The sequence below is a fragment of the Neopsephotus bourkii genome, unplaced genomic scaffold (assembly GCF_033783945.1).
Source record: "Neopsephotus bourkii isolate Nb327-2 ecotype Australia unplaced genomic scaffold, CSIRO-AGI_Nbou_v1 NB_1572, whole genome shotgun sequence".
NCBI lineage: Eukaryota > Metazoa > Chordata > Aves > Psittaciformes > Psittacidae > Neopsephotus > Neopsephotus bourkii.
Genome location: NW_026902048.1, coordinates 7,143,341 through 7,159,824, shown reverse-complemented (window position 1 = coordinate 7,159,824; position 16,484 = coordinate 7,143,341). Strand labels below are relative to the sequence as shown.

The following is a 16,484-nucleotide window of genomic DNA, read 5'->3' as shown; positions in this document are numbered from 1 at the left end:
GCTGACTCGGCGGCCAGCGAGCCAGTTCCTCAGGAAGCAGCCGTCGGGGAGAGCATCCTCTCGCCTGCACCCGGAAAGCCCGGCACAGATCACAGCCGCCTCCATCCCACCAGGAACATGGGGTTTCCTCCCTGGTTTGAGCCTTGGGCAGCGGGTTCCGGGTGGAATTGTCCCGTGTAAATGGCGTTACAGGGAGAAACCCCTTCCGTGTGGCTATGGAGGAGCTGAGGCGGGGAAGACACGGATGACACTTTGGGGCTCCCATTCAGCCGAAAGCTTGCCATAAACACACGCTCCCAGGTCAGAGCTACCCTGGCCCTGTGCAGCTTCACTCACCCTGAAACCCACGGTCCCACCCTCAGGGAGCAGAACACGAATCCGGGATCATCCCTGAGGCTCCAACAATACGGAGGGAGGTGGGAGGGAGCGAAGGGGATTCCTCCTTCCTCAGAGGGCTGCCCAGTGACCACATCCAGACACGACTACGGCCAAACACGAGCTGCTGTTGAAATGAGAAGCACAAAAGCATCCCTATCTCCTTCCTGCTGCTGCAAGCTCAGGTGGGGCAGAGGATGGCTCCTGGCTGGCGCCGCGGTGCAGGCAGCACGGGGCGGCGTGTGGCTTGTTCCTGGGCTCTGAAACAATGGGACAGGCACACCAAGGAGCAGCGTGCCCCGACGGAGCTGTCCGTCTGCCTGCACAGCCCGGCATGAGGAGGAAACATCCCCATGGCTGCCTCACTGCGTCGGGGATGTCTTGGGCAAGCAACTGATGGCTGGGATGCAGCCAGGGTGAGATCCTACCCCTCTGCTATCAGGGCAGAGCTGGGGGGACAGGGGACACTCAGCTGGGATGACTGCAGCATTCCGAGCCATCACACTCCCACATCCCTAAGTGTCAGGGAGGGTTCCAATGGGTGTGCGTGCAGGGAGAAGGAGAGCAATGAGAGCCATTCCTCCAGACCCCGGCTCCCACAGGCATCCCCGGTTAGGGCTTCCCATGGGAAGCAGGGTCCGGCGCTGGAGGCAGATAACACCGTTTCCGTGCTGGCTGCTCCCTATCAGCGCGGCGGCGGCGGGCAGACAGGACTGCACCCGTGGCGGGGGGCAGTGAGGAAGGGGGGTCCCGGCCCCTTCACCCCGCAGCCAGCCCGGGGTGGTTTATTTTTACACCCGTTGTTTGCTTTCCGGCCCGAGGCGGTGGCAAGAGCCGGGCCGGGGCCCCCGCGCATCATTTCCTTGCCATAAAACAACAAAGTGGGGGGCGAAGAGGCGCGCCGGGCCCGGGCAGGGGGGCGCTGGGTCAGGGCACACGCTGCTCCGTGGCTGCTCTGTGTCCTCGGCCCCACTGGCCACCCCTGGACCAGCATCCCTGTGTCCGTGCCATCACTGCGCTGCCCGTCCTCAGGGCAGGGCTGCACGGCCGTGTGCTGGTGGGAGCTGGGGGGGGCATCACCCAAGGGTAGGGATGATGCTCGCTCAGATGGGTTCAATCAAACACCGCAAAGCTTTTCCCCTGCTTTGCCCCCCATAGACACAAGTGCATCCCAAAGAGGCTGAACCCCATGGCTCAGCTGTCTCTCCTGACCCTAGATCAGGCAGACACTGCACATCCCCAGGCACAGCAATCCATCCCAAGCCACTTGTGCCCATGGTGCTCTTGACACTTGTGTGCTCCACACCTGGGGACTGTGATGAGTCCCCTGATGGGACACTGGACAAGAGATGTCTCTTCTTCCCCAGCACCAGGTCTTTGCACCGGACATTATGGGGTGCCACATGCCCACTAGCCCTAACGGGGCACCCTTGCTCCTCTCCCCAAGCAGGCAATGCGGGCATCAGGTACATCACGGAAGAGGTGTGCGGGCAGGGTACAGGCAGCATCATGCAGGCGCATGGCGGGGGCCGGGGGTACCCATCCCAGCTCCGAGCTGCGATCAGGGGGTTGGGAAAGGCGTGTGTTTCCCTTTAAGAGGCAGGCCCTGGAGCTGCTTCCTCTCAGCCCTGCGAGAGCCCTAAACAGTGCATCTGCCTGCAGCCTGCCTGCACGCCTGCCCGCAGCCTGCCCGCAACCAGCAGTGAGTAGGGCTTAGCCCCGAGGTGGTGGGAAGGGCTGGCACCCCGGGGTGGTGGGCACCCTGCTTGGCAGGTAAGGGGTAGCATCGCTATGGAGGGTGCTGCGCATCACCATGGAAGGTGCCAGGCATCGCTGTGGTGGGTGCTGCAGCACGATGCTCAGTGCCATTGCAGCTGAGGACACCGCCTTCCCGCTGTGTCACCTCACCACTGGGCTCTGGGGGGGGGTGTCTGGGCACGGGGGGCACAGGGGGACCGGTGCTGCTGCCCCCAAACCGAGGTGTGAAGCTGTGGGTGCTTCGAGCCCACCGTGCCGCATGTGGGCAGCACGTGGTGCATGCCTGCTGGGCTGCAGTGCCGTGCAGTGCCGTGCAGTGCCATGCAGTGCTGCCGCTGGATGCGGTGCCTGTGGTGTGGGTGCACCCTGTGCCCTGCAGCACTGGCTCTACACACCCCACCGGGTGGCTGCACCCCACAGGAGGGTGAGCAGTAGCACCAGCCATGGAGGGGAGACCAGGAGCGAGCAACCCATGATGGCAACAGCAGCCGGTTCATGCCCTGGTCCCCAGAGACCACCTCTGTACCCCATATCGGACCCTGCTGGGGGGGAGCATCCTCACTCCTACAGCGCCCTGGCCCGGAGCACCTATGCAGGCACCCATAGACCTTGCCTAAGGCAGGGGCAGCTGTGCCAGACCCCTCCCCACTTTGGAAGGGGGCTGCCGGAGCCTTGCCGGGTGCCGGGCCCCCTCTGCCGGCTCCGGGTGAGCTCGCAAGCCGGCAAATACCGCTGCGAGCTGCCCTCAGTGAGCCCCGTGCGGGGCACTCAGAGCTCGGGCAGCACGGGGCTCCGGTGCTATGGGGCAGCCGGGCTCCCCTGCACTCAGGGGATGTGCTCTGGGAAGGAAGCGTTGCACAGGGGTGGTGCCGGTCGTGTCTGTGGTGCGAAGGAGCAGCCCCGGGTCGGAGCAGGGGGTCCTCAGCCGCGCTGGGTGGGTGCCCCCCGGCTGTGTCCAGTGCTGGGGCAGCCCCGAGCTCTCTCCTCCCCTCCTCGCTGGGTTTCACGCTCGGCTGCCCCTGTAAACTGAGCTTACCGCGGGGCTTGGCCACTTCTCTCCCCCCACATCCCATACGTCTTTTCCCGGTGCTCCCAGTTCAAAGGACATCCCGGGATCTCATTTCTCCCGGATGCATTGATCCTTGCTTGGTCTCGGTTCTCCCCTCTGGGTCAGGCGCTCCTCAAGCCCCAGCGGGTGGCAGTGTTGAGTGCGGTGGTGCATGGTGAGATCCATGCATGAGGATGGGGATGGAGGGGACTGGGAGTTGTGGGGCAGGTCTGGGGGCATGGCTCAGGTTGCCTGTGCCTTCCCCTGGAGCTGTTCTGCTGGTTCTTCCCACCCCTCTCCTTGCATCCCTACGATGGGGTCAGCCCAGAGCTGTGTGCCAGGCACCTCGGAGCACTCCTGGTTATTGTGAGGTGTTCTCACATCCCTTTCCCCCTCCACAGCCCAGGCTCAGGGTCTGACCTCGCTCCTCAGCCATGCTGCTGCTCCCACTGCTCCTGGAGGCCGCCCTGCTGCGCCTGGCCAGTGGCTCCCACCACCCCTTCTACAACGGCTTCTACTACAACCACATCATGAACGACAAGGGCAACGGGCAGGAGAAAGGTACATGAGGGATGGGCAGGAAAGGGGGCCTGGTGGGTTAGTGCAAGGGGCTGAAGTGTCCCCCTTTCTCTGGATGGGGCTGGGACCCACCTCATGGGGGGGATGTGGGGCCCAGAGGAGCAGGCAAGGATGCTCCAGGGGTGCTCAGAGGATGCTCATGGGATGCTTAGGTTGAAGAGGTGGCTGGAAGGAGATCTGGGGATGCTCACGACCTGCCCATCATGCCTTCCCTCTCTATCCCCAGTGGTTTACTTCAATGGAGCCAGACTCTTAGTGGAGACTCCCAAAGACCCCGTCTACAGCTTCAATGGTGGCAACGTCACCCTGCCCTGCCACTACCGCTATGAGCCCGACCTGGAGGCCAAGCGCAAGATCCGCATCAAGTGGTCCAAGCTACGGGACGACTACACCAAGGAGCAGGACGTGCTGGTGGCCATCGGCAAGACCTACCTGGCCTTTGGGGACTTCCGTGGCCGCGCTCACCTGCGCCAGGCTGGCCGGCGAGAGGCCTCGCTGGTGGTCAGCGATGTGCGCCTGCAGGATGATGGCAAATACCGCTGCGAGGTCATCGATGGGCTGGAGGATGAGAGCGACGTGGTGGACCTCCGGCTGCAAGGTGCGGGCACAGTGGGGACTGCAGGACCCCCAGTGCCAAGGCAGGGAGCTTGGCCTGCCCATGGCACCCCTCTTTGGTGGGTGGTGAACTGGGGATGCTCGGTGTGATGGGGTGGTGGCTTGGGGCTGTCTGACAGTGATTGGAGCCCAGAGCAGGATGCTGGGGATGCTACTGTGGAGTTGGAGTTGGGGGTGACCCCATGGCTGCAGTGTTTCCTGCCTTTACCACCCATCTCCCTGCTGTGATGCATCATGTGCAGCTGCCCCTCGCCTCCCAGCTCTGCGTGTCCCTTGCATTGGGATGCACCTTGGTGACTGGGCCAACCCCATTTTCTTCACTTGGAACGAGGGACCTGACTCAGCGCTGGCTCTACTGCCAAGCTGAGAGCTGTGGAAATGTCCCTGTTGCTGTGCCCCTGCCCATCCCCTTGTCTCCACCAGTCCCTGTGGCTGTGGTCCGTGGCGGTGCACATGTTCCTGTCGTACATCCATCCCGTGCTGGTGAACCATGTGTCCCTGGGATTGTGGCCCATGCATCCCCATGATGCTGGTCCCTGTGTCTGTGTTCCTGTAAGCTTGCACATCCCTGTGATAATGGTCTTCCTGTCCCCACAGGGGTGGTTCATGCCCCTCTGGGACCCCTGCCTATATGTCCCCAGGACTGTGGTCTCTATGACCCTGTGGTGGTGGTCCCTGCATCCCTGTTATCATAGCCTGTGCATCCCTGTATGTGCAAGTGCAATCCCCATGAAGGTGTCCCCAGGTCCCTGTGTCCCTGTGCCACCAGATGTCGCTGGCAACTCGCCGCTGGCGCCTGCATCCCCGCAGCATCCCCATCCCTGCATGCCTGAACCTTGGAGTGGTCCCTGTCCCAGAGCCTGAATTTGGGATGGGCTGGGGACGCGCGGGGGCTACCCATGGAAGCCGGCTGAGTGCCCTGTCCCTCCCCAGGCATCGTGTTCCCCTACCAGCCTCCCCACGGGCAGTACAAGCTCAACTTCCACGAAGCCGAGCGGGTGTGCCAGGAGCAAGGCGCCATCCTCGCCACCTTCAACCAGCTCTTCCAGGCCTGGAGTGAGGGGCTGGACTGGTGCAATGCAGGCTGGCTGGCCGATGGCACCGTGCAGTACCCCATCCGCCTGCCCCGCAAGCCCTGCGGCGGGCTGCAGCTCGCCCCAGGCATCCGCAGCTATGGCCCACGCCACCGGTACCTGCACCGCTTTGATGCCTTCTGCTTCTCCTCTGCGCTCAGAGGTAGGTGCTGGGCCAAAGATCTTGTCCCCTTAGGGCTCAGCCTGAGTGGGGATGCTCTGTGCGGGGATGCTCCGGATGATGCTCAGCACTGATGCTCCCTTCTCCCTCCTAGGAGAAGTTTTCTACCTGGACCACGTGGCTGGGATGACGCTGGAGGAAGCCAAGCAGAGCTGCCAGGATGCAGGGGCCGAGATTGCCCGGGTGGGACAGCTCTACTCTGCCTGGAAGTTCCTGGGGCTGGACCGCTGCGATGCCGGCTGGCTGGCAGATGGCAGCGTCCGCTACCCCATCGCCAAGCCCCGCGCCAACTGCGGCCCTCCGGAGCCTGGCGTCCGCAGCTTCGGCTTCCCCAGCAAGGGCAGGTTTGGGGTCTTCTGCTACAAAGAGAGATAAGGAGCAGGGAGGGCTCCTTCTTGTCCAGAGGATGCTTCCAGCCTGATGGTGCCCGGTGTTGGGCATTGCCCAAGGCTGTTTTTGGGGTGACTGAGGGGGAGCGGGATGGGGGTGGGAGGGGAGGCTTCTTTTTGGTTTATTTTTACTTCCTTTATATCTTCCACGTCTTGCTCAGCAGTTGGGGCAGCACAGGACTGTCCCTGATGGTCCCCATGGGCCCCTGCCACCCTATGGGTGGTGGCCCCTTCCTGCGTGGCAGGATGTCACCAGCACCCGCCTGCCCTTCCAGGCTGGTCCTGCCCCAGAACTCATGGAGTGGGAGGGAGGAGAGGCTGGAATGGGCCAGAGGCAGAGTGGGTGTCTCTGTTGCATACCAGCCCTGTCCCTGTCCTACTGAAGGATGCCACTGTGCCTGTTCCTATGGGAGTGCCAGTGCCTTATCTCCACGCACCCCTCACCTGGACTCCACCTGAACTCTGGTGCCTTCTCCTTCAAAACATTTGGTTATGAAAATGTGTATTTTCCTGGACCTCTTCTAATAAACCCATGGAGAAATCCCTGGAGCTACGTGGCTGTGTCCCCATCTCTGCCCCAGCACAAGAGAGGGGTCTGCCATGGAGAGGATGCGGAGATTCCCGGCTGAGCATCATCTCACCACCGCGTGCTCAGCCCTGCGCCCACCTGAGCTCTGCAAGGGCCTTGTGCTCCCTCGTTAATGGGTGTTAATTTACCCCATGGGCATCAGGACTGAAAGCTGGAGGGTGAAGCAGTTCCTGCTGGTGATGGGTTTCAGGTCTGTGGGTGAACCGCTCCTAGGATGAGACCTGAATAAGTGGGTGATGTCCTACCCCAGGGTCCTTCTTCAGTTGGGGCTTAGGACTCTTCCCCTTTACCTCCGTTGTCCCCAGGGCTGAACCCTTGGGTGCTGAGCTGGTCCCATTTGGAGCACCCAGTCTGGACTCTCTTTCCTTCCTTGCTGCTTTGCCATGGGAGACCCCTGCCCCACACATTACAAAACGACACCGACAGAGCGCCCGCTCCGATTTCACTCTCTTTATTATTTATCATTCTTTCAAAATAGGATATGTTCAAAAATATAAATAGGTGCAGGGAACGCTGGTGCCCCGCACGGTCCCCTGGAAAGAGCACGTTGTCCCAGGACAGGGGGGGGTGGCAGGGAAGCAGAGAGGGGCTGCAGCCCCCAGGTCTCAGCATCCCCTCGCCTCCCCTCCTCCTATAGCTCCTTCCACCACAGCCCCCCGGGCCCTCCCCCCCCAGCCCTGATGTGCTGCAGCAGTAGGAGGATTCTGGAAAAGAAACAATAATAATAATAAAATAAAACCCCAGAAAGGTGCTGCTCACCCTGGAGATTAAATAACAGAAATAATTACATTGTTCGTGGATAAAATCAGGACAAAATATTCATCTTTATTATTTAACTTAACCCCCTGCCCTCTGCAAACCCACCCCCCTCCCTGTCCCCGAAGGCACGAAGATAATTGGAACCGGACAGTTAGTAGAAATGCTGAGATCTAATTCGCTTTGCTTTGGTGCTTGGAAAAAACACATTAATTATTGTTTTTTTATATATATACACAAAGGTGGGTTTGTCTTTAATATAATTTTTGTTTTTCCTTATATGACAACAACAACAAAAAAAGCAACAAGAAGAAGAAGAAGAGAAATCGACTCTGTTAATAGAAGTGTTCCGTTAAAAATCTCTGTTTCTCACTTTCGGTGTCTCTCTCTGGCCCCGCTCTAATGGGTGGGTCTGTGCACGGCTCTGCCGCTGGGTCTCGACTGGCTCCTAGGGCTCCTTTTGTATAGCCTGCGCTGGTAGTTGGAGGCTGAGGAAGAGGAAGGAGAAGAAAAGGCACCTTTGTAAGCAGGAGGTGGGACAGAGACGCAGCTCGACCCACGCTGGCCCTGGACAGCACTGGGTAGCAGCATCCTCTCTGTGGGTGCTTGTCCCATCCCTTAGCTCTGCTAATAGAGTGAGCATGAGGACTGCTTCCCCATCTCACCTGCTGCAATACCGGTCCCTCCCCAGTCCTGTAGGACAGGGAAGGAAGTGTCCATCAGCAGTGGGATGTACTCAGGGCACAGGAGGGGAAACAGCCCTGTCTGGTGGGCAGGAACAAAGTTTCTGCCTGATTTCTGCTGCCAATTTTCCTTAAATCTGGCACTACTCCAGTGTGATCATTTCAGGATTGATGGAAGCAGCAAAAGCTGGTTTGGAACTGCCTGGCTGTCTTGGTCGCTGGTGATCCATGCCAGGAGCAGCCTGCAGCTCTCTGGGTCTGCAGCAGAGCCAAGGGAATCAGCTGCTTCATCTGCACTATGGGCTGCCCTCAGACATCTCCATCCCTCCTCCTTGCACCTCCTCCCTAGGGCGGAGGTTTGTCCCTTAAGCCCATACTGACTTTCCCTGGCTATGGGAGCATTGCTTTAGCTGGAATTGCCTAGCCAGACCAGAACCTGGCGAGGAGGCCACTGGACAGATGTGATTTGGCTGAGGCCGATGAGATTACTGGGAAGCTGCATAGGAGAAAGGATGGGACAGGGGTGTAGGCAGGCCTGGGAATGGGCTGGGACACCAGTGGGAGAGGGCTGGCTGCTGTCAGCTGGAGCCCTGACAGGAGAAGGGTCAAGAACCCAGCCCTGTCCCTTGGCTTAGCCCTGCTGCAGGGCTCCTGTCTACTCCCAGGGCTTGGAGGGACCATAGGAGACTACAGGTCCCTCCTCCTAATTCTCTCAGCTAATGCAGGTGGTGCCAAAACTCACCCTTTCAGAAGCCATTTCTATTACTTTCCTTCCTTTCAGCAGTCTGGGCCCTTGGTGAGCTCCTTGTTGCCCTTTCCTGGCTCTGGAGCTGCCTCTGCCCTGCCTAGTGGAGGAGCATCCATGAATTCCCCAGGCTGTCCCTCCTGTGGCTCGCCCCTGCTCTGAAGATGCCAGCTCCCATTGCCCATCATAGGGGAGCTTTCAACAAGTCATGGGGACCACGATGTCCCCTTCTGCCCAGAGCTAACCTGCACCCTAAGATGATGCCCCCTTCAGGGTTGGATCAGCCCTAACCTGAAGGTAAAGGAGCCTTTACATACGGTTTATGCAGGATATCCGCGGGTCCTCCCACTGCCCGTTGGGCTGGCACCGGATCGTGGGCACGTGGCGCTGGATGTAGCCTTGGTTGCACTGGTATCGCACCATGGAGTTGATTTCATAGCGGTCCTTCTTCCGACCGAAGGTCCTGGCGTTCTCCACCGTAGGGGGGTCCCCACAGGCCACTGCAGGAGATGGGCAGAGACATGGAGAGCTGGAAGAGTCCTGCCTGGCTGAGCGGGCAGCTCACACCCAGCACGCACAGCCTTGGTGCTCCTCTTCTCCCACACATAAAACCTTAAATCCCCCTGAGATTGCCTCGATCCACAAAATTTAGGGATAGGGGATATGGACATTTTGTGATGGGGCTTGGGATTAAGCAGCTTTCTGCCTCAGCGTTCCATTCAGGAAAGCCAGGCATCACAACAGCCACTTGCTTCCATGGGAGGGCATGGAGCTGGTGTGCAGGAGTGATGCTGCAGCCAGGGTTTTGGTGTCTGGGGATGCGAAACCTCAACCTTAATGGCTCATCTTACTTGTTTTCAAGCCCTTGGGAAAATCCAACTTCTATTAATTCCTTCCACATTTTAGGCCACCCTTTACAGTGACAAAACCCATGTTCATGTGCACAGGGAGCTCCACTCCAGCCCCGCAACCACTGCCCGAGCTCCCTATGCTTGCTAGCATGACATGGGGTGCTGACCTGTTCCTTTCTTGCAGGTGAAAGGGAGGTGATAGTTGCAGGGAACATCGTTCCATTCGCCTTGCTCGTGCCAGATCATCACCACGCAGTCCTCACCCGCCGCAAAGAAGTTATCGGGTTGGTTGGGCCTCCAGTTCTCAAATTGCTGCAGAGAGAGGAAAGGTTGAGCCCTCATCTCCTGTTTGCTCCTCCATCCTTGTTGCTGCCTCACCAGTTGCTACTACAGAGGTTATATCTATTGCGATGGTGACCATGAGCTCTACAAAGTATGGAGCTGCCTCCGTTCAATGCCCAACCCAAGCACTCAGCACGTAACTCATGGGACTTTTTCCACCCAAGGGGAACCTCTTCCCACCACTGAATGTCCCGTGGGATGCAGGCTTACCAGGGAGTGCCCATCAGACCAGCGGAAATCATTCTCCACAGCTCTGTCACTGAGGCCAATCCACTGGTAGTCCTGTGCATGGCCTAGAAGAGATAAAGGGAGAAAGAAGAGTGGGTCGTGGTTTTCCTGTACCTCATTGGAAGTGTTTCTTTGTCATCTCATCTCCCTCTGATGCCCTTCCCCCCCGCCCCAGTATCATGCTTGTCCATCTCCCTCCTCTTTCAGTGTGCCATGAGCACGGATCCACCTGCGCTGGCATAGGTCAGTGCGCTTGTTGCATCAAGTGAATGTGTTGTGAACAAGCCACATCAGCAATGTGGTGAAAGTGAAGTTCTGTCCTAGCTGAGAAAGGGCTTTTTCCTGTCTCACAGCTCATAGACTCATAGTTTGGGTTGGAAGGGACCTTCAAAGGTCATCTATTCCAACCGCCTGCAATGAGCTGGATGGCTCTTCCTCTTCCACTTAAGGGTGAGGAAATATCTGAGCACCAGTGGGGGAAATCGTGAGGTTTATGTCATTTTGGCTAAATCTGTCCATAGACTCCACAGAGTTCAATGGATGGACCCATGCCCAGTCTCAAGCTGCCCTCAGCACTCACTGTTCACAAACTCTTGCTCCTCTGGGGTGATGATGCTGCTCAGGTGGGCTTGATGTTGTCGGCATCTGGCCTCTGCATCCATCCAAGTCTCCCTGTCTTCAAAGTGTCTATAGCAGTGGCCTTGGAACTTGGTCCAGCCTTCCTCACAGTTTTCCTGGTCTGAAACACACAAAGGAGGGATGAAAAGGAGTTGGTGCATGGTCTGGAAGCCTTCCAACTCACCTCTTAGCAGCTCGTGCTCTCATGGCATGGGAAATCACACGGTTGCTTCCACTAAAAAACAAACCCTGACACTGTTGCCTGTGGGAAATCCCAGGGAAAGTTACCAGAAGGCATCCAAAGCAGACACGGAGAGGGAAGCCTGTGCTGAAGACCCAATGTGTGCAGTAATGTGACCAGTGCTACTAGAAAAATTGAATGATACAAACGTATTCCTGTTCAATTCAATCCCTGTATCATGTTCCTGGACTCTAACAAAGCAGGAATCTTTCTCTTCCACTTGTACAGAGTTTTCTTGTTTTGGAAAGACTCCAAAACCTGAATCCAGATGCCCAGAATCAATATGTATGTATTGAAAATGAAAGAGGGGAGGAGAGCCCAGGTTTGGGTGGTTGCATTGCTTAGTGTTGTTCTGTGGCTCTGGAGGAGAAGCAAGCCTACCAAGAGAGGAGCAAAAGAGGATTCAGGAACTTACCATGATGGAAAATGAAATCTCAAGGAAAAAGCCTGGAAGCTGCTAAAGTGTAGAAAGTTCAGGACACCTCTTACCATCTAAAGAAACACTAAAGAGTTGAATCCATTAATTAGGGAAACTAAGGGAAAACAAGTTGGGGAGAGCAAAGGCAAAGGGAGAAACCACCAGAAAAGGCTCCCAGTCAGTGTAAAACACTACACATACTCCATATGGCTGAAGGAAATGAAATCTATTTAACCTCAGCCTTTCAGATGCCCAGTTTACCATCCTTCAGGCACTTGTCATTCTTGGAATGATTTAATGAGTCCTCACACCTCTTTGCCTTTCCAGTAAGGTTTTCTGTACTCAGTTTCTTTCTTCTTTGTTAAACTTGTTAGGTCAAAGAGCTTGTCACCTTCTATCACACTAACCCACCCTCCTGGTGTTCTTCCAGCTGGAGACTGCAGAGGCTTCTTAGATGTTGGAAGGGTTTGTAGTTAGTTGAGGCATTAAAAACATTTCCTGCCTTCTTCAACAGATGAAATGGATTAACTGGAACTAGCTGAATCTCTAAGGATTCTTGTTCCTTGCAGGCAGATTGCTTACACAAGGTGAGCAGAGAACATGCTCTGTCTTTTGAGATTTAAGCCTTTTCCAGCAGCTTGAACACCACACCCCTTGTCATCACAGCCTGGGGATAGAACAGCACACGGCACAGAAACTCCGTGGGACATTTCCTAGGAGAGAGGCCACTCTTTCCTACAGAGATGTTACTTATGAGGAAATATGAGGGCAATCATCCTGGAAAAGGATGACGACAAACTTGTTCCCTGGTAGGGACACTGCCATGGTGATGAGGACTGCTGCATGTACAGATAACAGAGCTCAACTATGATGTCCTACTGTTCTTGGAGATCAACAGAAGGGATGATTTGCCTCATAGGAACAATGAAGATTTACATTCCCCACTGAATTCAGGATACTGGCTTCCTCTTGCACCTCCCAGGCTGGAGCCCACAGGCATCATGAGCCCGTAAATCAGAGAAAAGATGAAATTCATTCTGACTTGGACCAAAAGAGATTATAAGCAGCTGCAGGGTGGAAAGTCTCTTGTTGGGTTACAGGGATCTTCAACAACAGGTGGCAGGGACATGTAAATCATGGGCTAGTTAGAGTGCATTAGGAAATTGATGTTAAGACAGCACAATTCCTGCCCAGATGGTCCAGTCATCCTGAGCCGCCTTCTTATGGTTTACTCCATATGTTCATATTGGAAGCAGAAAGAGAGATGAAGAGAAAGGGGAGGAGGAAATCCAATATATATTATCATTACTTGTGCCAAGGTGAAGAAGACACTGCTACCTTATTTCTCACGTTTGAGCAAGACAGGAGAGCTTCCCCTCAGCTAAGCTGATGCAAGTTTGGACTTTCACCAGCTTTAAGAAAAACCCCACAAATCTTTTTCTTTCTCTATAGAAACAAACAGAAGTATTAGTGTAGGTCTAGTTTTGATAGGAAAAGAGGTCACTTGGTGTTTTCTCAACGATACACATTCCCCTTTGATTTTGCCACAGGAAGCCATGCTGAAGAGATGACAAAAATGTCAAATTCGTGGAGATTCCTGGAGTGAATGAGGCATCTCTCAGCTGCATCTTCACAGCAAGAAATGCAATCATTTTCCATGGCTCAGTTGAAGCATCCTTCCATGAAATTTCCAATCCATCAGATAAAGTTTGCCTGGAGTGAAGACGTACTCAGGTATACGGATGTTCCCTACTGTTACAGATGAACAGAAAGACCCTTGGCTCAAAGAGAGAGCAACTTCTGTGATCAACATTGTATGGAACTTCACTAGAGAAACTTGAAAGCTGAAGAAGACACCAGAAGCTCCTGCTTAGGAACCTTGGAGGACATGGTGCTGTGATGAATAAACTAATCAAAATACATAAACACAAGTCTGAAAGCCTTTTCCTTAGCGTATTTTAAGCTGCTGTTAGAGGTTAGCTTGCTGAGATGAGGGCAGGGCTGATGGGAGCACTGGGGGTCACCTTACTGGGGGGAAGAAGGTGGTGCGGCAGTTAGTAAGATTAGCTGAAGCCAGGAAGGCCGTACCGATCTCACACAGGTCCCCTCCGTAGCTGGGAAGGCATAAGCATTTGAAAGAGTCGATGCCATCAACGCAGGTAGCTCCATTCAGACAGGGGCTTGAGTGGCACTCATCAGTGTCTGCAAGAAATCAAGGGCTTCCATTAGGGCAGACAACTCCACCAACAGGAGAACTTGCTTCCTTGCTTGTTTAGGAAGGAATATCAGTTGGTTTTGGGGAACCTGGGAGTTGTAAGGGTCTTATTTTAAAACACACTGCCACTGCTGCTGCTGGAAGAATGAAGGCAAGAGACCCAGCCCACCCTACAAGGAAGACATTGGTTTTCGGTCACTTGATGATTGAACACCACTCTGAAGATAGCACAGACTTAGCAAGATGCATCTGATACACAGCACTCAGCTATGGTAACTCCTCCTTGTCTGCTGTCAGCCTGATGCATCGAACATGCAAACTTTTGTCTGTGTCTCCATCAGCTATGGGTGTACGAAGAAGAACTTGGAATTCTTGTAAGTGATGGAAGCATCCTGAAATAGATCTCTGTCTCCTAAAGGCCTTCCTGGTTGCCAGTGCTCATTATCAGTTTCTTCCTAACTGTAATTTAGATGAAGTTCCAGGGCAAGAAATCTCTTCTCAGTGAAGATGAAGAAAGTGCAGAGAAGAAAAGAAGTGGGTTCAGACACCCTCAGCTTTTTCCCTTTGAGGATTTTAAGCCTAGCTTAAGGCGTCTCTTCCTTGAAGAGTACTGGAGCTCAGCACCATTTTCTCCAGACTTGTCCCCACTATGCTTGTGATGGGGCTGGAAGAAGCTGGTACATCTTTTACAGCTGTAGATTCCATCTTGGCGAAGGAAACTACCCTTAGTTTCCAATCTAGATGGAACAGCCCTTGAGATCCTTTTTGCTCTTCTGGAGATTGAAAAGAGATGTTGGTATGTGAAGAGCTTGGCCCCCAGCTCTCTGATGTTTGTCAACTTGCTAATTAGCACAAGCCTGGGTAGTAAATTACACCATCTGGTAGCACTTCCATTCCCTGGCAGGTCCTTCTGAGCATAGATGCTCTGAAGAAGGCCACAGGTAGCCAGTTGGTATCTATATATTGTAAAAACCTAGCTTGTGCTGGAAGTAAAAGCTCTTCTCCCACTGTGTCTCCAAGCTGAACCTCAATCCTACTTACTGAGCTTTGGAATCAGAAGAAGAATCATTCAGAATGGAAACATTTCAGAGATGTTCAGCTCAGAAACAAGGAGGAAGACTGAGGAAGAAAGTGGGGGCACATCCACCCAGGGTAGGTTAAAGGATGACTGGTTAGATCTTCATGCGAGACATTTCTCTCTTTCACACTCAGAAGAAATGTAAAGGCTTTATGAGTCCCAGTTAACACTCCATGCTCTTCTTGTGGATGAGAGGGGTTAGTGAGGAAACACTCCAAGACACTAAACACGCAGACTATGGAAATGCTAGAGCAGAACAGCAACTCCCCAGGGTCTGGGTTCATGTTCTGATTGGGGTATATTTGACTGGATGTTGTCTCCTTGCAGAACTATGGCCCAGCTGCTCTGTGTCCTCAGACATACAAGAGCAGATGTGTGTTATACCCCATGTAAATGTCTAGTCCCTTTGTGGCCAATGTCTGATATGACAACAAAAAGCTGACATATTCTGTAACATGCTTAAGTGATAGAGAAAATCCTTTTGTGCTTTGGAGCAAGAAGATTGGCATCTTTGTTCTAGGCTGTATCACTGAGAGCAATGCAGGTTTTCCTCAGGTAGCTGATGAACATCTTACTCCAGTTTTGCAGTTTTTCCTCTGGATTGCCCTTCTAAATACTCATGAATGCGTTCTGGACTTCTTTGTTCACTGCAATATGAAGAGATCTCCTGTTTCTATGACACTAATAAATACTTTGAGACTTTCCAGAACAAAATGGAGGTCACAGGCTTAGTAGAATAGAGGAGCTAAATGTGACTATTGCTTGTGAGTCACACTTGGAGCTCCTGTATGATAGAGAGCATAAAGGAAAATGAGGTATCCTGAGGGATGATTACAACTCCAGAGGCCTCTTGGGCTTTCCAACAGCAGTGGCAGCAGAAGTTCATGTTGATTCCAATGTTCTCCAGCTGAATAAGTAAGGAAAGGCTCTCTTTGTCTGCTAGGCTCCATGAAGTGGAATGCATGCTGTATAAGTGGGAACAAGGCACGTATGAGAGCTAAAGCAGAACATTTAGCAGGGAATAATGAGTCTTCGGCTGTCTTCAACCCTGTGGACTAAATCTTTGTGTCAGGATCTCTTCTGAGATGCAGGAGACCCGCTGTGAGTTGCCATCCCTGGTCTCAGAGGCAAGGGGGAGCAGGCACACACGTGAAAGTCATTGCCCCAGATTGCCAGCTGGAAAATAACACTGGAGCAGAATTTCCCTTTACAGATATTGTATATAATATGATTGCACATATTATATATACTGCAAAAAATCTCTACATGTAATATATATGTTATATATCTCTCTCTATATACGCATATATATTTTTGTATATGGCACATAACGGGTGTGTACTTGTAGGTAGTGTTGGAAAAACCAGACAACAAATACAAGTGAGACACAGACAGATTTTCTTTCCAGAAGTGTGCTGCAAATGGCTGGAGAGAAGACGTTTTAAACACAGGAAGATCAGAAATACCAAACTCCCCTCTTCTGCCTGTTGGGCTGTTAGGGCAGGGACCCAACCTCCATCAGGAGGATCACCTCAGCAAGCTGATATCAGGAAACTCAAGTGTATCAGCCAGGTTGGAGGAAGCATTGCTGGTTCTGATCCTCCCAGAAAATCTGGGTCTCGGAGGTCTTTTAGAGGAGTAAGTTCTAAACAGTAAAATCAACAGTTCTGTTGTCTCTGGAAAACCTGGCAAGCTGGTTTCT

At 54.0% G+C, this 16,484-nt stretch overlaps 2 protein-coding genes across 5 annotated transcripts in view; one reads left to right on the top strand and one right to left on the bottom strand.

Moving 5' to 3' along the window:
• The first annotated feature begins 1,746 nt into the window (after positions 1 to 1,746).
• HAPLN3 (hyaluronan and proteoglycan link protein 3) lies at positions 1,747 to 6,568 on the top strand. Of its 2 annotated transcripts, none has more exons than XM_061371341.1 (5): positions 1,747 to 2,077; positions 3,614 to 3,742; positions 3,987 to 4,358; positions 5,309 to 5,611; positions 5,724 to 6,568. In XM_061371341.1, the coding sequence occupies exons 2-5, from the start codon at positions 3,616 to 3,618 to the stop codon at positions 6,002 to 6,004; spliced, it is 1,083 nt and encodes a 360-aa protein (XP_061227325.1). In that variant the 5' UTR covers positions 1,747 to 2,077; positions 3,614 to 3,615; the 3' UTR covers positions 6,005 to 6,568. The 2 variants fall into 2 exon arrangements, with proteins under 2 accessions (XP_061227325.1, XP_061227324.1); XM_061371340.1 differs by having other exon boundaries at positions 1,749 to 2,077; positions 3,583 to 3,742.
• A 488-nt stretch (positions 6,569 to 7,056) lies between these two features.
• The window catches only part of ACAN (aggrecan), a 49,187-nt gene continuing 39,759 nt past the window's right edge, over positions 7,057 to 16,484 (bottom strand). For 2 of the 3 annotated variants that reach the window (XM_061371337.1, XM_061371338.1), the window contains 6 exons: positions 13,578 to 13,691; positions 10,793 to 10,951; positions 10,195 to 10,277; positions 9,810 to 9,954; positions 9,109 to 9,291; positions 7,057 to 7,851 (listed from right to left, as the gene is read on the bottom strand). In XM_061371337.1, coding sequence (XP_061227321.1) covers positions 7,763 to 7,851; positions 9,109 to 9,291; positions 9,810 to 9,954; positions 10,195 to 10,277; positions 10,793 to 10,951; positions 13,578 to 13,691 — 773 coding nt within the window. In that variant the 3' untranslated portion in view covers positions 7,057 to 7,762. The remainder of the gene's footprint in view (positions 7,852 to 9,108; positions 9,292 to 9,809; positions 9,955 to 10,194; positions 10,278 to 10,792; positions 10,952 to 13,577; positions 13,692 to 16,484) is intronic. The other variant, XM_061371339.1, reaches the window with a different exon arrangement.